The following is a 23,542-nucleotide window of genomic DNA, read 5'->3' on the forward strand; positions in this document are numbered from 1 at the left end:
GTCCTTTTTATGGAACAGTCCCTTTTTATGGAACTGTTTTCTGTTTCAAGTGATGTTCACTCTAGCTGGATTCTCAGATGCCCATCGTGCATGTATATTGACGCTCCTTGGAAGGCCTCCTCTGAGCTATCGTAGTGGCAAACACAGTAGAAGGTTGCTGGAAAAGGCTGATAGAAAGGGAAATAGCATGCAGGTGTCTTTCATTATATACACAGTAACACTGGACGCAGTAAATGACTTTTCACAACTGTGACTGCAGAGGGTGGACCAGAAGGCTTCTATCACTGCACGCTGCGATAAGAGTGGAACAACAGTTTACAGGCTCCACATGTGTACCTTTTGCATAACAATGTCCTGAGAGTTAGGATAGATGGTGAACACTGAATTTCTGAGAGCTATATTGGGAAATTTGTGGGTTTGGATGATATATTTTACTCTGTGGGAAACCAAATGAAATTCCGTTTCAGAATCAAAACAAAAACTTGCAGTTGCCATATTCTGAGGTCAAAAAAAACAGGGTTGCTTAATTGATAGGAATTAATGGTAAAGATCAAAAGTTACCTGCAAGGATTAACTGGTGAATTCGTTCAAATTCTTTTCGAATAGGAGTGTTCCCTCCCTTTTAATTAGACTCTCTTATTTTAGCGTTGTTCCATTTTAAGGTAGTTCTGTCAGCAGTTCACAATGTCAGCCAAATGTGTTGCTGGGAAATCATCCACTACAGTGGCCTTCATAATTTTTCTATTTTAATATATTTATATATATGTGTGTGTGTGTATGTATGCATATAAATCAAAGGTTTTTTGCTTAAAATTGTAATTGAGAGAAGAGGCCATCATGAATTGTTAATCTCAAGTGAGTCCAGGTCATCTCTATAGAAGCACAGTGGAAAAATCACTTAAATATTTCTGTTAATCTACTCAAAAATGTAATATTATTTTTGACATGTTTGGACCATAAATAAGGCCAAACTTTCTTTTACACGTGTGCTTGGGCATCTAATAGAAATCTAGTGGGGATATTGTATATGCAACAAAGGGCAAATGTAGGTGACATATAGCAAGCTAACAGCCTTCATTTTGGGGATAATTTGTAACTTTAATTTCCGCTAAGACACTTTCATGTTCGTGCCCACTTACTGACCTTGAGTGCCCTCTGGGGTTTTAGAGCATGCATTAACAGCCACGAAGAGTTCCACCCTTTGGCAGCAGGATTTTTACATCTGTCTGTTTAATTCCTTGTTAAATCATGGTGCTGATGTCTCCTCTCCTTGTCTAGGAAAACTGGAGTACTTCCCTACTGCAGCGTTAAATAATCAGAGATAATGATTTAACTTGGCAGGCACATAAAATTTAACTCTTGCCATTTCTGTCTTGAAGCAATGGGTATAAGCATACTTGCAATTCCTCAAAGACTTTTGTGAGCTTGGTTTCCTCCTGCAGTTACAGATACCTGAGGTCCCAATTCAAATTAAAAAAAAAATCCATGTGTACTTGGTACAGAGAATGGCTTGAAAGTATGAATCTGAAAGTTTCAAAGCAGGTAAAAACTGTAATTACAAAGACAGTGTGGGGAGGTTGAAGGTTGGGCATGGCCAGTATCGATTTTAAAAATGGGGTTAGATTACGGTGTATATAATAGAGGACTCCACTGGGAAGTCATGACGAGTCAGGCTGCCCCGTGCAAGTATTTTGTCCCAGAGTTGCATAAGGGCACATTTATTTTTCCCACCTGGGCACATAGACATACTTTACTACAGCACAGCTGGTCGTTTCCATTGGTTCTATAGCTGTTTGGGTTTTTTCACCCCTCTCACTTGCCCCAGAACTCACTTTCCAACTTTGCTGTGTCCATCCAAGCTTGAGAAACTGGACAAGCAACCTTTCTTCTTTCACGTGGGAAGTGAGTGCAATTCTTACTGGATGTGTGAGCAGTAGGAAGCTTAAGGAATGGTCTGTTCTCTTTCACACTAGTGTTACGTAAATAATGGACTCCCAAGAGCTCTGCCATCTCTGCAGTGGGAGGACCAGCTGACTGACATTCAGCCAAAGCATTAATTGGGAGGTATGGAGGTAGAAGAGGACTCTACCGTTTCAGAGGGGATGACGAATGCTACTGTTATTCTGACACTGTCAGATGAGATCTCTGTTTATGTTGGCTTTATCAGATAATAGGCACATGCTAATCTATTTGGCAGTTAAGTAGATTGTTTCATAGTCTTTCACTTTTTTGTCTGGACATGAGATTAGAAATTGAAGAAAGGAGGAAAACAGCCAGATCTCATTAGCTGTCCACTGTCAATCTTTGCCACTTTTTCAAATTATCTGTATGGCAAGCATTTCACAAATAGAAAGCAAAATACAGGACAGGTACTGAAATCTGTACTTTTTTTTTTTCTTGAGAGAGAAGTTGCTTGTTGGTGAAGGCATAAATGGGTCACGTAGCTGCTACATCTTAAAAATGAAATATTGGCAAGCTTCCCTGCCTGCAACGTAGTGTGCTGAATTTCAGTGAAAATCACCCAAATGTACAGAGCTCATAAGCAACTTGAAATGCTGCAATATAAAGTGCTGCAGTGTACATTTCTGAGCTGCTTCCATGCCATTTGATTTGCTCATTAATAAATCTTTTCTTGGTGAAAGCATTATTTTTTTCAGACTAATATCTAGATTCTGAATTGAGCAACAAAAATAATATGCTGTATTTCCTCTTCCATACCCAAACAAGGGATGTGCTTTGTACTATGTAAAATATATTCTTCTTAAAGCAGTCAATTTAAAAACTGAAAAACAGATACAATACCTGTGGTTTTGAAGGAGGGAAAAACCTCGTACAGAAATTAGAGAAAATTATTGTAGCAGTTTATTTTTACAGACAGATATGAAGACTTTGTCCTGCAACCTGCTGAGGATTCTCTGTTGCCTTTGATTTCCACTTCTAAGGGTTCTTTTTAGGACTTTGCACATGCCCAAGCTCACTTTATGCTATCGAGCACAGGTGTGAGATACATGCAGCACTATAGGATTATTGTAGTTTACCCAGCCTCCTTACTGAGGTTACTGAGTATCATGCTGCCATATTGATGCTCTTATTGTTATCCATGCTAGTTAGCCATTAGCTTTTCTTCCACGTTACACTGGGGTCGTAGTACTGTGCCATGTAATGTGTATACACATATTGCAAAGAATGTGTGATCAAGTCTGAATCATCAGCTAGGATGGGATGGAGGCTCTGGAAGCTCTCTTGGATTCTCCACTGGTATCTCCCATTGGCATAAAGTGTACACTGAACAAAACAAGCACCAAGTCTCTTTATTTCTGTACTCTTTTCCACCAGCCTCAGCTATTTCAGCAGCTCTTCATCTATGAGCTGACCTTATCAAATGACTAGCATTAGTGGTAAGGTTATATAATCTGAAGGAATGTGCACATATGGCTAGCACTAGAGTCTGTTCAGTCTGAATATCTCATCTGGTGACTGAATAAAAGTGTTGAATGAGAGCAGGAAGAGGATTGATTCTGGTGTGATCCACAAGCAATTTTCCTAATGAGAGAAGAGCATTCCTTTTCATTGGGGGATCTCTCTCCAGAAGGACCAAAACCATTTTAGTACATTACCCTAGATCCCTGCAGGATCTCACCATTCCCTGTGCTGGATGGTGCTGCAGCATCACAGAAGATGAAAATGAGCATCTGTCTTCTGTCCTTCGGCAACACATCACACATTTGTGATAATGTGTTTTCAGTTCTGTGTCTCAGCCTGAATCTTGGACAGTGGCAGGCCTGAAGTATAGGATGCATTTAGAGGGACTGGTAGCTGTTGTTTGGCTAGACCCTTTGAGATTGCTCAGGAATGGAAAAGTTGGTAGTAGTCAGTAATTAGGGAGTTCTTTGTGGTTGATCAGACTAGCAAAACTGACAGTAGAAGGGAAGCCCTGTTCTCTCAAGACTTAAATCACACAGTTTTACCTTTACTGACTTGTACAAACAAAGTATCCAGCTGCCTTTGCCATTTTATCTAGTTACTGTGGGCAAAATATTCCTCAGGTATGTATTTTTTACACCAATTAGCACAAGCTGGTGTGAAGTTTGCCCAAAGTAAGAAATGTCTGATATCATTGGACTCTTGAGGTCATGTTCTCCACATATTAGCTCTTCCATGTTTAAAATTAAAGGGGATGTTGACCACATTTCAGTCTAATTTATGTTTGTTTTGAAAACATTTACTATCCTGTGTGTCTGTCTTCTCAGTGGTTAATTCTCACATACTTATTCTTGCTGGCTGGTGAATGTCTCAGTGCTGGTTGTTTAATTGGCAGTTGAGTTCATTTAAGTTGATAGAAGACCTGTCTTTGAAGGGAAGCACATTATCAAAATGCATAGGCTAACCTTATTAGGTGAAACATTTTGTTTAAATGGAAGATACAATTGGATAATGATTAGACTGTGCCCCCAGTATCTTTTCAAGAGTTGCTACAGCTGATCACTGTTCCTGGAGGCTCATATGGTGTTTCCTGAGTCATGTAGTTGTGAGGAGAAAGACAATTAAAATGGTTTTATCTAAAAATAATTGAACTCTATTTTGCTTCCCATGCTGAAATCACTGTACTGTGTTGTTTTCACATGTCATTGGAATAAGCACTATGATACAGTGCATGTGGGGAAGCGTAAGAAATATTCCCCCCCACCCCCCCCAGCTGAATCCAGTCCATTTCATTCCTAGCTGTGCCTGCAATTGAAGTCATGTGGTTGTACATCTGTTTGACAGGAGCAGGACCATTTTACATAATTCATTATGTTTGACTACAATGTCAGCTGCTAATCCGATCTAATCCAGCACTTCCCTGAAGAGCTGCATTAATAAATCTTGCTTTGGCATTTTCAGGTCAGCCCTTAATGGCCAGCGGTCCACTGCATGCCATGAAGGTCAAGCCAAGATGTGCAGAGACCAGTTTCCATTCATCCTTGATGACCACAGCCCTCAAGGGCAAGGCGGAACCTGAATGTCATAGAGGTGCCCTGGTGGACTCGTTCCTCAGCTCTCCTTCCACAGAGGCCGCGGCAACACAAGTGTGTGTAGTGTCTGGGATAGCCAGGCTGTCAGGCAGCACTAAAAGCCAAGAGCTGAGTGCTGGGACAGTCAGAGCCTCCACTTTGTATCAGTGACTTCTAAAACAAACCCTGACAGGCGTATCTGTGGGAATGCAGATTACTGTATGCAGTGTGTCCCTAGATCCCCATGCAGCCGAATCCAGCGCGTGTCCAGAGATCCTATTTGTTTTCCTGAAGGTGAGCTGAGGAGGTTCATGGTAATTTCTGTGAACTGGAAGAGTCTGATTTCAATTTGATTTGTTTATTTATTTATTTTAAACCTGTGCTGTGAGGAGATGCCTCCTCTGGCATTTGGGGTAAAAGCAGCTCTCCTGAGCTGCGGTGAACATCTGAACATCTATTCCTCAAGTGGATCTAGCAAGAGCTAAGAGCTAAGTCTGTAGTCCTATAGAAATTTAGTTTCAGGCTGCTGCTTCAGAGCCCCTTCTTTTGCTGTCATAGGGTTTAGCTCCTCAGTACCACTTCACTGAAAATCATGACAGACTTAAAGTTATGTTTGCCCTTTTAATTTACACTTAAGTCCTTAATTCTCACTGGATTTTTTTCTGCTTACATATTTATATGGCCCTACTTTACTGTAATTTCTGTATATCTTCACTCTACCTGAAAAGAAAAAGGAAGCGTATGACTTCAGTTTCTCATTTTTTGGCAAAAACAGACATTTAGGTTTGGTTTATCCTGAGACTGCTCTAATGGAGATGAAGTGCCTGGTGTCACTTATGCTTCCAGAGCTGAGAGAGCATAAGCTGGCATAAAGCAGTGCTATGGATATGGATGTTGGTGTTGAGAGGGGTCGTGAGATAGCAGCTCACCTGTTGCACAAACCAGATTGCCAGAGCATGTCTATTAGGAAGAGGATACAACTGTTATCCAGCTGTTATCCAGCTTGCCCAATCTACCCCTGAAAACAGAGGCACTCACTAGCCTGTGCTGCCTGCTGTCAGGAGCAAACGCAGGTTAACTCCAGTTGGTTAGTAGCAGTTGGCGCAGAGCCACAGGGATCTCCCCCAAATGCCCCCCCCCATCTACGCACCTAATTCCATTTGAGCAAAACTAGTTTGAATATTGATAAGTCCCGAATGTTTTTTCTCATTGTTGCTGTTAGCTATCCTTACATTCATATGGTTGTGATATGTCATAGCACACAGGGCAACATCATAAACCCAGTGACATCTGTAGAGTATGCGTTCTGTTTAACACTTCGTACCGCTCATACAACCACACTAATTCTAGTGGGACTGCTTGAGATGGGCGGAGGGGGTTCTGCCCTCTTCTGAAGTATTAAAGAAAAAAGAAAAAAAAAGCCAAACCACCCACTCGGTGGAAGCATGACTTCATCTTCTCAGTTTTCTGCATGCTGTGCTGGGCAGAAGAATGGCTAAGGCATTTGCAGATGTGAAAATACACCTCTGGGAATTCTCCCTGTGGGAAACCGTTGCTTCATAGAGGAATGATTTAAACAGCTGTATTTTGTCTTGACAATGTATTTTCTTTACTCTCAGAGCTGAAAAATATCCTTTTTGCCAAAGTTACTCTCAGCTGCAAAAATTAGCTACTGCAGTGTGTACCTTTGCAGGTATTAGGCATTTCTTGAAACGGAGACATGGCTGGAAAATGGGAGGAAGCTTTGCCAAAAATGATTTTTTTTTTTCTACCAAGGATCTAAATCAGCTCAGAACAAGAGAACAAGAATGAGCGGTACTGCTTTTATGTTTTGAAATCATTATATTTTGTTTTAGATTTGTCATTTGTTTGTTTTTGATAGAAAAATTGAAGATCTTCATGGGGAAATACGCTTCTCAAAAGGAAAAAAAATGCTAAAAAGACTGCATTTCTTTAGTGTAAAAATGGAATTGATAGGACTGGTCCTTTGAGCAGGTATCTTTTGGAAGAGATGTTACAGAAAATACCACACACAGGGAAAAAATATCTCTAGAGACATTTTGTAAGAAATGAGCCAAAATCAAGGAATATACCAGACCTGGGAGGTTTAGGGTTATCATATTGCCTCTTACGTGTTCAATTCAAACTGAAGTTCTGCCAGCTATTCCTTTGTAAAAAGACTTGTTTTGGACAGGGCTTGTTTAGAAATTTGTCCCTTCCTCAACTTGCTCTCTGGTTTTTTTTTGGTTTTTTTTTTTTTGGGGGGGGGGAGAGGAGTTGTTTTTTCTTGCTTCAGTTATTAACATTTTCTGTGTGTGACTTACTGGCAGCAATTCACAGTCTCCTTACATACCACGCAATCAGTGACTTGTACATTTCCCGGAGATCTTAATTCTTGTAACTTTTGTGGTATGTTGATTTGAGTGTTTCATAAAAGCTGATTATATCACAATATTGTATGATACATGAAATTAATTTTTAATTCTAGAGAGTATTAATGGGACAATGTCAGTAGTTCTGTGTATTTTTCTAAGGAGATGCTGCATATGTTGCAGAGCTTGTATGGACCTGCACCTCCTTGTTTTCGGAATTAATTTTACCATTGACTCTGTCACTTCATTGATTTAAGTCACGTGTGTCCTAGTTTATTCCCATTTAAATGAAAATAGGATTGAGCAATCCAATTTCAAACTCAAAACTGAAACTAGCTAATTTGTCATATTAGCTTGGGATTGAATGCTTAGCTAAAAGTCACTGAAGTCACTGTCAGAAAACTCGAAATAAAGCAGAACAAATGTTCTTCTTAGTTATCTTTCATGATTTCATATAAACCATAAAATCTCTAGCCCTGTCACCCTCATCTTACACTTTCTTTACATTCAAAAGGTGTTCTATATTTCAAAGGATTTGCAAATCATTTTGAAATTACATTAAAGTATATCCTACCCCTCACAGTATTCAAAGCTTCAGGAGTTTGTCTTAAGCAAGAACTATTAAACTGAGCATTTCCAGGCAGCACTCAACAGGATCCTGCAAGATGTGAAGTACAACTTAAGATTTTCTGTGGTGGCTATAATCCTATTCATCATTTCTCACATTTTCCTTAGCATTTTGTTGGATTGGAACTCTACATGACTAATACTGTGCTCTAGTTGTTTTGCACAGTTAAATAAAGGGTGAAAATCAAAGCGAGTGCATAGCAGTGATTCAAGGAGTAATATATCAAGAGAATATATATGCTGAACTCTAGTTCTCAGCAACCCTTGTCGCTTTTAAAACGCTGCAGAAACGTGCTGTATGTGTTGGATTGTAAGTAACAGGTGGATTTGGATTGGTTAGGATGGCTTAGACTATTGCAGAGTCACTAGATAGCCGTGGAAGAATGAGCTGTATTCATTCTGACTTTGTACTGTCAACACGTTTGCCGGCCAGGCTCCAAGATGAACCTTTATCAGTAATGACGATTGAAAAAATAAGAAGATACTCCTGGGCCGGTTTCGAGATCAGGATTCAATTTTTCACTCAGATATATGCACAGTGGCTTTGAGTAAATTGCCTACATACAGCTCCCTTTCTATAACTACAGCTTTGTCTGTTTTGCCTGTATAGATTGTAAGCTTGTTGGGGCAGCAACGGTCTGTGTTTGTGCGAAAGGGATGCTGACCTCGGTAAGAGCCTTGAGGTGCTGCTGTAGCAAAAATGCTGCTGGTGCAGAAGATTTGATGGGCAGGAAGAACATCTGGCTGGCACTTAATGTTTAACAAGTCAGACGCTTTCCTGGAATGCATTCCAGCAGACTTCAGTTGTTTTAAGGTTATTTACTGTAGCTCTCCTGATTGGCTTTCAACAGAAATATTTCAAAAGGAAGTATAAGTAATATTTTGACTAAGTTACTGAGATATTTTTGTAGACCTTTCTCTTCCCCCCAGATTGCTCTTCTTGGTTTCATGTTTACTATTGAGCATAATAAGAACAGTATTGAACCATGAGTGTCTTCTAGGCTAATTTCATAATATTGTAATACACACACACACACACACACACAGTGCATGGGTTTCCGTAGGTTTCCCACTTAGTATTGACTGAACCCCTGATCTTTTAAGTCTTTTCTTTGCTCATACAAGTAACCATACGTATGTACAGTGGTCTCTAATATCAAGTCCTTACTAACCTTGTTCACTTACTGTGTCTTTAAATCAGGTCATCTCAGAGCAGTACGCCATTGCAAGGTTCTGGGTTGAGTCTTCACTGTGTCCTCACATCCACAGCAGCAACACTCCTTCCCAGTGTGTGTGTGCTTATTTTGTCCGTTTTCTACTTTTAATTTTTTATTCTCTGTGCCGTCCTCTGGCCCCAGCCTTTTTGCTTTCTCCAACTCTGTCCGACTTACCAGTGCTTGTGTTGTATGGTTGGGGATTTTAAAATCTAATTATACTTTAGTTTAAGGGCAAATAGGCTTTCTATTCTTTTCACCTCAAGGCACAGCAAGAATCAGTGAATATGGCTTGACTTCTGAGGGTAAGGCTGTAAGGATAGCCTGAGAGGAACAGCAGTTCATTAAATTTTATGTTTCTGGTTTGTTTCCCCATGTATTCTAATTTAATCTAAGAAACAGAAATATGCAGTGAACCCTGAAAATATGTTTTAAGATAAGGGTTTAAGGCTGAACATCAGAATCATAGCTGCTGTTTCCTCAAAACTAACTTTTCTGCATGTGTTTTCATGGTATTTATAAGCTGCCTATGCTGTTTCATGGGCCATCTCGTCTTTTAGGGGTCCTACAGAGTATCAAAAGCAGTTCATAAAGTGTCATTATCAGCTAATTTATTATTGTTAATACAGTAAAGTCAAAATAAGTATGTTTTCTTAAAAAGATATTTTGCTCACGTTTGCACGCTGTTGGTTTTGATACCTAAGAATACCCTTAGCGCAATGGAATTTATGCATATTATGCTTCAGAGGCTAAATCAACCCCCACTAATGTGGAAAAGAACCATTTTGTTCCTTTTGATGAACTTTTGTATGTCAACTTGAGATGTCACAAATTTTGGATGAAAATACTAACAGCACTGGGTATCTGTCTCAGGCAAAGTGGGAGAAATATACTTTCCCTGCCTGCTTTTTAAAAGCACAGGTTTTGAAAGCTTAGTAAAAAATATAAAACAAGTTAGTAATTTTGATGAATGAAGTTTGGGAGGAAGGAGCCCATGTTTTGCCCATGCTAGAAAAGATCCTCTAGCTATTTCATGAAGAAGGACTAGTATCTTTGTGCTGTGGAGCAGAGATAGGAAATCTAGCAGACTGGAGGGCCTCTCAGGTGCCTCTGTTATTGCCGTCCTATAAAATATCTACCTACATTTGCCCATCAAGGCTTGCCTGTTAGTCCCTATCTGTACAAGTAACTTTGTTTACATCAGGCTATAGAGACTTGTTAGATCCTTGTGGATCTAACCAAAAAAATTCACCTAGCATCATGCATGTTCCCTGCTGGGACTGGCAGGACTGAGCAGGACTTTCTCGCAGCCGTCTCTCCAGGTGACCCTGGACAGGTATGGTGCTCAGCTGTGGAAGGGGCAGCAGACTGCTGTTTGTTTCCTCAGTGCTCCTTCTGCAGAAATCATGGGGGAGACAGCCTGACTAAAGCAAAGGGGTGAGAATCGTGCAGGAGGAGGGATGTGAAGCAAATGAAATGAGGGACAGAACTAAAGGAAGGCTAATTAGCACAAGAAAGATGGGGGGGAAGCAATTGGATAGGTGCTGGGGGTTGTAAGAGGGAGTGACAAATGGTGATAGAAACCAGAGGAGGGCGAGGGAAGCAGAAAAAGTTGATGGGAACTTGGCACACAGATGCACGGTGTACTGGAGTTTGGGGTAGGAGAAGAGTGGAGGGAACTGGGGTTTAGTAGGTGGGGAGAGAGGAGAGTTCAAGGCTGGGACTCTCCCATGAAAGACCCCCACGGCATTGTCTTCTACTAAGGCAGCAACTGAACACTGGAATCCCAGTTCCTGCCTTTTACTTTCAGCAAGTAATGGTGAAGTCTCCCAAGCAATGCCCCCCCATCTGCTACTGACTGCTTGACTCATTATGTGCCATCTATGCACAGATAGCAGTGATCTCGAAACAGATCCAGAATGAGTGGGAATCAGGATGATCCCACATAATTTCTTCTCTCTTCCTCTCTCCTATTTTTTTTTAATTAGGAAATAACATTCAAAATTAAACACACAGTCCTTGATATTTTACAGCATAATCTCTCTGAATACTGTTACCCAGAGGATTCAATGCCATTTGGCAAGTGCCTTGCAAAATAAACGTTTAGTTAAGAACCAAAAAAAAAAAAAGTCCCATCAAACCAGCCCAAGTGTCCTAACATCTCTGCAGGGTTCATCTCCTACATCTCTATTTCTTGGAGCTATCTGCAGGCTTAAAAATACTCTATTTATGTTCTCCTGTTAAATTCCAAATAAACTGTCCCCATATCTCTCTAGAAAGGCAACAAAATGCCTTAGAAGACAGCAGTCACATCCTGCACACCTACGCCTACAGGCACACACAGCAGCAGTGCATATACTTAAGCTGTCTCTGACACACATAATTTTCCTTATTACTAAGTACTTGGCTCTTCCCTTTATAATGCTTTTAAATTCAAGGATTTATATGTACATATGTACATGTACACAACAGAAAGAGGGAGGAAAAAAGTGCAGGAGTTAGTTTATCTGCCTCCAGATCCCTCAAATAAGTCTTGAGCAATCTAGCCAGATTCAGGGCCTAATCCAAAGCCTGTTGAGGTTATCAATTATGATATGTCATGTGGAATTTTCTGGAGAATACTTCTGTTGTCTGTATTTCTAGAGGATTTAAAGTGTATCTGTAATAAGTTTATCACTCCACAAGCATCTCTCTAAGGAGGCATTTTACAGTTTGTCATGCACACTGTGGCATACTTAGTTTTCTTCAGAAACAAAGGATACATCATATTTAACCATGTAAACTACTATAATTTACTCTTCTTCAAAAAAAAATACTCTTCACTGTTTTTTAGGGTTACCTTTTCCTATTATATATAATAATACTACCAAATATTCAAGGAATGTAATACATTTTTTTCACTCTGTACCTTTACATCTAGTCTGTCTGTTTTCCATAAGATGTGCTCTGTTAAACCACAAAGTTTCAGGAATTTCAGAGTTTCTTTCCTGTGTTTGTGTCAGACTAGAAAGCCATAGTAGTCTCTCTTCAGTTTAGAATATATGCATTTATGCTGAAGTTAGGAAGCATCAACATCCTAAAGGTTTTAGGATTTCTTTCAGGTAAGCCTCCTTGATTTTCCTGAGCTCTTTCAGTTTTCTCTCTTAGTTTCCCACTGCTGAAATCAGGTCAGATATTTAATGAAGAGGTAGTGGTGCATGAGATTTTATACTACTTATGAATTTTGTTCTGTTGAGGAATAACATTCAGATATCTTTCTTTGTTATTATTTTGATATTTCCATTTCTAGCCTAGGCTAAGAAAGGAAGATAATGCATGATTTGAAAGAAGTTGTCAACTGTGGCTTTGTAGAGCTCAACAGAAGTTTGACTTGTAGTTGGACTTCGGTTTTTAAGCAAAACTTCAAGTAATCTGGCTAGTCAGCTCATTCAGCTATGGAATTTAAGAATCTGAAAGAGACTTCCTATGGCCATCTCAAATAGACACCAATGTGAAGATTTGGCCATGCTGCATGCAATCTGTCAGAGAAATTGCATTGGAAGTCTAGAATTGAGTGATATTCATTAAGCTTTGTTTCTTCAAGCACATTTGGATTCTTTCTCTCAGACATGGATTTCCAGATGACACTGGTGCAAAGACAAAAGAAATTTCTGATCAGAAAATATAACATGGTCAAAGGGGAATTTTTTTTTAACAGGAAAGGCTTCGGAAAAATCTGGGCGGTTTTTAGTTCCATAGTCGGTGTAGCCATTTTATCATATGGGAGTTTTAGTTCCAGCTCCCTGCTGTGTCCCTTTTCTTCCAGTGAACCTTGCCCCTCAAGTGGGCAACCACTTCTTCACCCACTTCTCCAGTCTCCTGGCGTTCTGTCATGCACTGTGCTTGTTCAGCCTTAGGGAAAGCCTGCAGTGGATCTTGGGAGACACAGGCCAGCCGAGGAGGGGAGGAGCAGAAGATGAAAATGACATACTTGAGGTAAACTCCTCTTAAAACTTTTTTCTATATTAAGTCTGCTACTAAATCGTACCAGGGATTTGGTGTGCACAAATCATAATGAACAGAAGTGGATTGTTCTAGCAACAAACTGCATGAGGAGAGCAACTAATAAGATCAAGTCTTTCTTTGAATTATTATAATTAATCCTACAAAAGTCAATCTTCAAAAACATCAGAGAAATGCAATATATTACACTTATTTTCTTTACCCATCAACAAGCTTTTGGCCAGCTCCCAAGAGACCTTGCATACAGTGGAGGAGAATACAAAGATTAGTTCAGTGAAACATTTCAATGTTTCTATCCTTTAAAACTTTCCATTTGGCAAAACATTTCAATAGTTTGGTTTTTCATCTTCACACAAGACAAAAACAAACGTCAAGACTACTGATTTCCTTCAGAGCAGTAACTTATATTTTTTATCAGCTATAATCACCTTTGGTAAGTATATCTTTCCTCAGACAGGCTGCATTCTTATCAAACAGGTGGGAATAATACCTCCATTAATATCATCATTACTTCCTAATATTTTTCTTACATTTCTCAAATACCCTTGTATTTGTATATTCTCACTCTGACACATTCTCCAGCACAATTATTGCCCTCCTTTCAGTAGCCCTTGATGTTCCAAAATGATAGTGCTGTCATAAATACTAGAATCCCTGAATGAACTGGTTTGGAAATGGTCAGCAGATTAAAAATATTTGCTTGAAGCTTTCTCTTTGCTGTGTAGTAGTGGGGGAAAATATTTGCATAAATGAAACTTTAATAGGTACTAAAAATAAACAGCACAAAATAAAACATAGCTTGTGTCTACATTATCATGCAACTTTAATTACACAAGCATTTATGTTCTTTGTGTATTTTGACTTAGGGCCATGTGAGACACATGAGTGAACTGTCAGTCATGTAGAGTTGGTTATAATTTGTCCATACAGGAGGAATAAAAAACCCTGGGAAAATATGCTAACACTTTTCATTGGCAATAAACATTGGTTGTTGTTAGTCATTTGATAAAATTATTCTTAGCAAACTATACAAATTCTCTAGTTCAAAGGGTTTCCTGAGAAGAAATATATTAGCACATGGCTAGATCCACTACAGGAATTAATTATCCTTTTGTACCATCTCATTTATTTCATTTTTTCTTTCCCTGAACAAGAAAATATATTTTCATACAGTGTTCAGCAAACCAAGCCAGATTATTTAAAATAATATTCACGTTCAGTGTGCTCAGTGTAAAGTGCTATTTTTAGAGTAGGTACCTGTCCCTTTTTACAGCATCCAAAACAGAAATCTTTGGTTTCCACTTGTCACACAGAACCAGTTTGTAAAGGGTTTTTGGACTTCTTTGCACTTCTCTTTCCCAAGTAAGTGGCAAATAACTAGGTGTCACTGATACATGGGGCAACAAATTGATAAAGCAAGCATAGATTCTGAGATCTATAATTTTTAATAATTTTTAAACTAGCTACAAAATGTCAATCACTTCACAAACTGACAGGAGACATAAGGAATTTCATATTACATGCTGTAAATGATATTTATCTCACAGTTTATCTAGAGTTCATTCATTTAGGTTTTTTATTATTTTTTTACTGAGTCAGCTACTAAACATCTCAGCGATTTGGTGTGCATAGCTCTAGGTAAGCAACAGAGAACTGTACTGATAACAAACCACATGGGGATAGCGACTAGTAAGAGAAAGCCTTATAAAAATTACATTTCTTTGCACCATTTCATATGGTAGTCGTTTCCTCCAAAAGATAGTCTTCAAAAGCAGCAGACAAACCCAATATATTACACTTGCTTCTTTTTGTCTTTGACATATTTTCAGCCAAGCTTTTATTTTGCTGGCAATGGCTAAATAGTGAGTGCCAAATCCCTCTTTTTTCATTATTAAAAAAATGATCATGATTAATAACTATATATATATCAACAAGAAAAAAGTGGCACGACTGCAAACTTGCTGGTATAACATAGTCCCAAAAGAGTCCGAATACTGAGCATGCTTTTGTTGTCATTGTTGGTGTGCTACTGCCATGGGAAAAGTCTTGTTTAAGTAGGAGTCTAAAAGTCTATTTATTCCTCATGCATAAATGCATAAATCACATCACTTTTTAGTGCAATGCTTGTTATAGTAATATAATTCCACATTGTCTAATCATGAAATCATAACAACGGATAATGGTAATGAAGAACCGAAGACAGCAGGTTTAAGTGCTTAAACATCATGATACCCAAAGACAGGAGCATGGCAGTAGCTCTGTGGAATGTCACAGTTTTACAAGAACAATACTGTATATTTAAAGGTTAACAGCACGTTTAGCATTCCAACATTGTTGTCATTCAGCAAACATCATTTAAAAAAAAGGGGAGAAGAGGAAAAAAGAAAAGGAATCCCAAACAGAAACAAGGAAAGGAAAAATCTCAGAAAACATCATAGTGAGCTATAGCCATCAAATCAGCACTATGTACAACCTTTGGAAAGAAAGAGATCTAGAAAAAAATAATTACAAGTATCATTTTTGGAAAGCTGACAAACTACACAGGACAACATTTACAATGGGGCTGATATGTGCATGTGTGCAAACCTAGTAGGTAAATACCATGATAAAAGCATGAAGGTGCTGCCCTGTTGGACAGTGTTAAAAGGAAATGCACTTTGCTGCATTTAACCACTGCCCAGCATCTTTGTTGCACGCTGGTTAGCTTCATCAATCCTGGTTTTGTTGGAATCAGCCTATGGAAACACAAATTAAAGAAATAGTTGATTATATGTCAGAGAGAAAACATTTACAATGCTTTGTGGACACTTCCCTAGTTTTAGCTAGGTCAGAGGAAAAAAAAACCTTTGAAAGTACTGGAGAGCTGGTTTTCTAGTGGTATTGGGGCCCAAACATAAATTAGAGATTTGCCTGGTTTTGTGACATTTCAGAGAGCCTCTGAGTAAAGCTTTTGTGTTTGGCAGGTTCTGTGAACTCTTCTACTGCTATGCCAGATCTGTAACCAGTGTTAATTGGTAACTCCATTAATAGCAATGCTCTGGATGACAACTGATGATGTATGTGCGGATTTCCTTTGTTTAAAGCTTCAATGGAGTATAAGACTGATCGATTCAGTGGATGTGGATTCTGTCCCAGCTGAAGGATGTGCTAAAATTTAGAGTACCATGCAATCAAAACTAAAGTTTTGTTCAATGTAATGGAGAATCACTGGAGTAGAGAAGCTAGATCATCTTATGCAGGGGATGCTGGGATAGATAAATTTATCCGAAAAGAAATGAGTCTGGATCTCTTTGCTTTACATGTGACAGGAAGGGAATAGGTAGGAGTGATGCCATTATTCCATTCTCTCAACAGAATTCATTGGTGTGGTTTCAAGACAGGGTAACCTCTCTCATTGGGCAGCAGCATGAACAGGAATTAAGAAAAGGAAGGGATTCTACCATTATTTGAAAAAATCAAGCTAGAATTTAGTCTAGTGTGGGCTAAATTGTTAACTTCACTGTCTTCCATGGTTTAAACCTTGTCATGCTTATAAAATGATGTTAATAAAAGAGTGCCTCTGTGGAGGTTTAGGAGTTGTCCTTGAATGGGAAGACACTTTAACCGTGGGCTTCTGTAGCTCTGTGGAAGTTAGTTTGGGATACAGAGACATTGTTTTAGCTGACATAAATTGGTAAAGTTCCATTCAAGCCCATTATGCTATGCTGACTTATGCTAGCAGAGGGACTAGTTTTCAGCTCTTGAAATCAGACCTGTGGGAAAGGTGAGAATTATATTATTGCTTTAAAACATGAAATCAAATAGCAAAGTTTCTTTTCTGTGGTTTGGTGCCTGCCTTTTGTTAGCTTTGATGACTGTTTCCACTTCTCTGGGGTGTATCCAAATTATACAGATTTATTTTAAATCTTCAGTTTGCAAAGATACAGGATGGTGAAGCAACTTTCCCACATACATTCCAAAACCCTTTAAAATAGTTATAGTGATGTGAAGTAAATCATTCTTAAACATCTTGGGCTTTTCTCTATAATTGTTTTGGCAAATAATATGTAGATATATCTTTTTAGTACAGTAGCATGTGCCAGGCCCTCAGCAAGTGCAGATCAGCATAACTGATCATTATGAACCACACTCATTTATATTAGTCATGAGTTTGACCTTGTCTATAACAGTATAGCTACCTAAAAAGAAAAAGTGAATGGTTTTGGAAGCAGTTTAAGTTTGTCATAAAGTATATGAATACTGAGATAAGGCTATATGTGTATGTACTTTTTTCAGAGATGAAACATAATGGTCCTGAATGGAAATACTGAAGTCTAACTCTGGTGAATGACTCTGTTGCATCAAAGTCAGTGGGAGTCTTATCACAAACCTTCCCACCTGGGTCAAGACAGAATACTTTTGAACCCTTCGTACTTTCTCTCTAGCCTCCATTTATGGCTCATTTCAGAGCAGGGTGCTCTGGTGGTGATGGCTAAGCCATTTGACTCACTCATCACATTTTATTTTTTTCCTTTCTTTCTGACTTGAAGGAAGGACTAAGCCTTTTTTTTATTCCCTGATTACCTTGGATAGATCAGACTACATCTCCACACTGTGAGATGATTCCAGCTTGGATACACATATCCAGTTTAACATACATGCTCTATGAGAGTATGGGTTAGCTTCATGATGTACCCCAGCTTTTGCAAAATGTGCCAGCCAAGGGTCTTTCTAATGGTTATAGCTGATCAAAAACACAGTGTTTCAGCTGGTCAAAAAAAAAAAAAGAACAACTCCAGCAATGCTGTATTGCCTGCCACCAGCCAGGGCCATTATTCTAATGAAGTATTTCTTCACAGAATGGACATGTATGCATTTGTTTTCAGCATTATCCAGTTGTCGGTCACTTTTGTGTCTTCATAGAGGGTTTTCCTATTATATAGTTTCTTTTCCTTGTGTATCATTACTGCTCAGACCATGTGTACTTACCCTGAGAAATTCAGAAGATCTTCATTAAGACTGAACTGTCTTGTTTTTGTGCTGCTGTCATATGACTCCTCTGTATACACTGCAAATCCATCTTTCAAAAGTGTATCACTGTTCTTAGCCAAGATCTCTGCCTGACTAGGCCTGCCTATGAGGCTGGATTTAGTGATTGATACTAGTTTGCAATGCTCTTTTATTGCTATATAAAATGCTGTATGACTATAAGGAGCCTCTGTAGATGTGGAAGGCCAGTCCCTCAGTTAGTCAACTGCTGTCAGCGTGCACTGCCTAGAAACTTGGTCCATGTACTTCATGTGCACACAATGCCTAGTCAGTGTTTCAAAATCCAGATGTTTGCAGGCATGAACTGATAGGAGAGCAGTGCAGTGTTAGAAAGTTAGGATTGCTGCATTTGGTGATAGCATCCTGAAGGCATGGATGGGACACACCTGATTTCCAAGTACAGTGTATGTCATCTGCCACTAAAATTATGTCATGAATAGAATAGCTGCTAACATGGAGTAGTACGTGTCCTTGTACTTCCTCTGAGAAAATGATATATATCCTAGACTACTTATTAAAGCTAGTTATGACACATGCCATACAATCCTCCAGTCCCCTCTTGCAATGTAGATAGATGGGCTACTTTCCAATGCTTTTCTCATAAATAACAATGATAAATCCCTCTCCCTACCCCTGTTTCTTTTTTCTTAGAAATATGAACTGCTGCAGAATGGCATCACAGTAATACTGTGCGTTTTCCAGTTCATTCAAACTAACAGATGCAGCTTTATAAACAGAAGTTTTGACTGTTACAAAGCTATGTGCTCTTTTTTGTTATGTGACTGTCTGTGTGTCAGAAATAAACTTCCTTCCTTTCAGACAACACACACTTCAACCAGTTCTCCCTGGAATCACACTCCAGTAAGGAAAGCTACCAAACTGTGTGAACCCCTGACAGCAATATTTTCTTTAACTTGTTGAGCTAGGCTCTTGTGTAGGTAATTGGCATGAAAAACAGACATGGACATCTTGCTCTCTATAGCTTGCATGTGTAAGAAGGCTCAAGAGTACAAGCTCTACCACTTAAGGTCATCATTAATTCTAAACAGTACATTTAAGTCCTTGGGTTAGATCCTCAGGTTATGTAAATCTTAGCTGAAGTCAAGAGTGTTGATTGATTTTACACCAGACAAAGATCTAGCCTCTTATGTCACTTCAGCCTGGCTGTGTCTATGCCTGGAGCTCTGCCAGTAATGAATGCGGATGGCTTGCAGATCTTAGGATTTGAGGACAAGAGTGAGTTCTCAGCTGGGTATGGAGGGTGCTTCTGTCTACTTCAGAAATCTGCAATGCAGATCTGGCATTGGAACGGTGCTCTCTGCATTTTTATATAGTGATTTCACAATGGTAATATTAAGCTTTTGTACTTCACCGGACCCATGCAGGGCTGATGGATCTCTATCCAAAAAGGGTTAAAAGCAGGCAGCAAGACAAGGCTGACTGCACAGTCACCATGTGTCAAAGCCAAGCTTAGTAAGTTCACATCCTCCTTTTTGGACTGGCCCTCCTAACAGGTGATCCAAATCTGAATCATTCATGGAGTTTCTAAGGGAAGGAGAGTCCAGAAAAGTTTGAATTTTGCCAGGAAATGCCCAGGCATTCAGGCCCAAGCTCCACAGTTCTGCACAGCTCAGGGTACTTCTTTCCCAAAACCTCTGCAGAAGGAGCCTTGATCCGTGTTAAGTGCTACTCTTGCCAGCTCTTGTCTTTTGAACCCAGCAGTGCAGTATGACCTGCAGTGAAGGATTACTGAAGATCTACAGCAGCAAACTCTGCTTTGGTCCAAGGATTTGGAAGGAGAAGAGAGAGGAACTCTAGCAGCTGTTTCTGTCCCCTGTCCTTCTCTGAAAGAGCTGAAGAGAAACTGCAGCATGACCCCTAAGTTGAAAGAGCTGGGAACAGACCGGGTTACATGTCTTCTGCACTTCTGGTAGCAGCCTGTGCCCATGAACAAAGGCTGCTCTTACCTTCTCCATGATCCTGTCAATCTGGCGATTCTGTGTGTCAATCTCATTGCCCATATCCAGGGCCATGTGACGTAAGTTACCAATGATGCCGCTGACCTGCTCGAGGTTCTCATCCATTTCATTTTCTCGGGCATCATTTGTTACCCTGGGGGTGAAAAAACAATTCTTTGAGTAGAGACAGAGGAGGTCCCTCTGAAACTCTGATTCACCTGAAACCTCCCCTGCATCCTTCTTCACTTGTGACTTGTGGAGCATGCTGCTGTGCTAAGCTTTGAAGAAAAGGGATTAATTATGAAGCAGCTAGCTTGAAAACCTTTGCATGCTTACTTTTTGACTGTTGGGACTAATTGTTTGGGTTCATTACTACTCCATTTGTACTGCTCATTCCTGCTGCTCCTGGAAGTGTTGCTATCTGAGCTTGTCTATTCCACATACCACACCTGTATGCTAGTGATGGCGCTTCTCAAAAGAAGAACGAAAGTTTGCTTCATTTGGACATTTGGACTTATGTGTGGTTACAGTATATGCAAAATGCTGGAGGGCCTTGGAATTTAAGCTATACTAGCTCCCAGCCTTGGGCTACACACAGCTAACTGATACAGTGCAGTCCTTGCAGACTCAGGGCTAATTGAAATACTAGGCATGAGCAGCTTCAGCTGTGAAAGTCCTGACCTAAACTCCTATTTTAATTAAACATATTTCCAGTAAATGCCAGAAGCAGCTTCTCTCTGATTTGCTGGCTTCAGTAAAGATGCTTTGCCTCTCCCATTAGCCCTGTCTTTTTCAGTTGCTTGGTGTTTAAAAGAAAAAAACATCAACATCCTCATCGTTATTTGCACTAGCTCAGGCAAGCACCCATAGGACCAGGTGAATTTGGTGGAAGCAGTGAGTGTTTAGGGCCTGTACTAATGAGCATCAACATAAATCTGAGCATCTACCACCTGGTGGAAAACAGTGGCTCCATTGCATTACCAGGTATCACTGAAGGAGTTAAGGAACATCACAGAACTCATGACCATATGGAAGATTTCTAAATATATCAGTGACAAGCAAAATAGAGAGAAAACAGTGGATGAAAAGACTCACCTGCGGATAAAGCCACCACTGATGGCCATCTGCTCCCGTTCATCTACGACACGTGCAGGCTGGCTGGCTACAACCCCATCCTGATTATTGCCCCAGGCTTTTTTGTAAGCATCACTTGATTTAAGCCTATGCGAAAAAGATGATGAGTAACAAAGCAGCAAGTGGACAAAGACGAATGCAAAACTCTTTACTTCTCCAAGCTAAAAGCTGAATCAAGCAAATGAGTTTTCAGATAGAGGGTCATTGATTGTATACCGATATATCATAAGCCTGAATAAAAGGAGATTTTATTTTACTGCCACAACTGTGATGGTCAGAGGTTTTGTTTCCAATAGGGTGAATTGCAATTGTCAGGTCTACAACACTGCACACAGGTTTTTGGATGTTGACTTAGTTTCCAGAAAGGAGAAAAAACAAAAAAAAAAAAAAAGAAAAAGAAAGAACAAGAAAAAAGAAAAGAAGAAGAGAAGAAATAGATAACTGGAAAACATTGTTTCATTTCAGTGATACATATGTTTTGACATCAAACACAGAGAACATACTGGCAGACAGACATAGAAACAAAACTGCCAAGTATAGTATGTACATCACATCACAGCAACACACCCTCTTAGAGAAAAACAGATTTGGCTAGATTTTAACAAGTTACCATGCAGAAGATTGGGCTTCATTGTTGTCATTTACCATGTATGTGGCATAATAGGCATTTTAAGCCACTAACCTTTTCCGAGGTGATTTGGGGATGATTTTCTCATACAAGTCATAGGATTCATTGGATTTCTAAATAATATATCGGTACTTGAAAATAGTAATCATACATCGACAGTTGATGTACAAACCTTTCTCCACAGAGACAAAAAGTAAAATAGGCAGAAGTGAGATGAGTGCAGGAGAAAAGAAAAGATACAAGCAATCTAGCATCAGAAAGGGAAATTTTTCTACATTTTCTTCATGCACCAGCTACAGGCATGAATAAGAAGTGAAGCGTTCTCACTAAGCACAGTTGCCTCAATAGTTCATCATACTCTTAATGCACCAGCAGTAACAGCCTTCACAATAAGCAAGACACAGGCAAAAATGGATCATCACTTCCTTTAGGAGCTTTAAACCACAGGACTTTAAAATAGCCTATCAGGTTGTTATATTTGTTGTTTATGATAGTTATATTAGCTTTAGAGAGCCATTTTTGACTGAGCTGCCATGGATAGAAAAACTAAAATCCAGGCATACCTTCAGTGGCAGATTAGCATGTGCCAGCATGTTTTGGGTTGCTGTCTTCGGGGTGATCGGACAAAATCAGACACTTAAACAGGAGAGCATGAGTGTTTGGGGTCTGTAGCTACAAATTCTTGATCTTATTTCAGAAATGGAGCAGTTTTCAACAAAGCTGTTGGGAACTGCAAATCCCCATGGTTTCTGTGTTCTTCGTTTTGGCTCTAGTCAGTCATATAAACAGCCCTGTGGCTTGGCTTTTGTGGGAGAAATTGAACATGCTTCTAGTTGGGAAAGGACACAAAAAGCCCAGCTCTGGTGTTACATTCTCTCCATGCCCTCTGAAGCTGCTTAAAATCTTTTGAGTCTGAAGATGTGTAGCATACTTTGATACAGAACTAAAATATAAATTAAAAGAGGATCTTTCCCAAGTAGTCCTCTGTTTTGTTACTTAGTTCCTTTTAAAATTTGTGAAGACTTAGAAGAGGTGTTTGACTGGCTTGTTTGTTCTTAGTGCTCTGAAACTGTATATCAGCTTTGGTGTTTCTGGAAGTGAGTGAAGCTAGCTCTTACTGCACATGCAATTACAGGTTTTTGTCAGTTCTTTAGACCTGCACAACTTTGAGAGTGACACAGTGTTTGTGTTTGAGGTGAATGATTTTATACACCAAGAGCTCGATTCCCCGATTTTTGTGCATGTAAACTTCCCATTAAAGTCAACAGGTGGAATTTGGGCCTGCTCATGATCAATAGCAGTTGTCTTACTGACTTTGATCTGGTCAAAGTTGTATGCCATGGGAATTTTGGGTTTTCTAAGAATGTAGGATCAGGCCTTACATTTTGGTATGGTTCACTGAATTATATTTACAAGCAACAGAGACTAATTGTGTGTGAAATGGTTAATCTTTTTGGAATATATGCAATTTACCACCAACCAGAAGAGCTTTAGGGGATGATGGTGTAATCTTACTGATGCCCAGAACTGTTTGGATTTCTCTCCCTCCTTAACTCTGCTTCTCAGAATATCATCTTAGGTGCAC

General features: G+C 39.4%; 1 protein-coding gene across 1 annotated transcript in view; it reads right to left on the bottom strand.

Annotated features, from left to right (window-relative positions):
* Positions 1-14,643: 14,643 nt before the first annotated feature.
* SNAP25 (synaptosome associated protein 25) overlaps positions 14,644-23,542 on the bottom strand; it is a 67,803-nt gene continuing 58,904 nt past the window's right edge. The window contains exons 6-8 of the mRNA XM_067294657.1: positions 21,291-21,416; positions 20,205-20,349; positions 14,644-15,944 (exon numbers count right to left, since the gene is read on the bottom strand). Of these exons, the coding sequence (XP_067150758.1) occupies positions 15,876-15,944; positions 20,205-20,349; positions 21,291-21,416 (340 nt within the window). The 3' untranslated portion in view covers positions 14,644-15,875. The remainder of the gene's footprint in view (positions 15,945-20,204; positions 20,350-21,290; positions 21,417-23,542) is intronic.

The sequence above is a fragment of the Apteryx mantelli genome, chromosome 3, assembly GCF_036417845.1.
Source record: "Apteryx mantelli isolate bAptMan1 chromosome 3, bAptMan1.hap1, whole genome shotgun sequence".
In the NCBI taxonomy this organism is placed as follows: Eukaryota; Metazoa; Chordata; class Aves; order Apterygiformes; family Apterygidae; genus Apteryx; species Apteryx mantelli.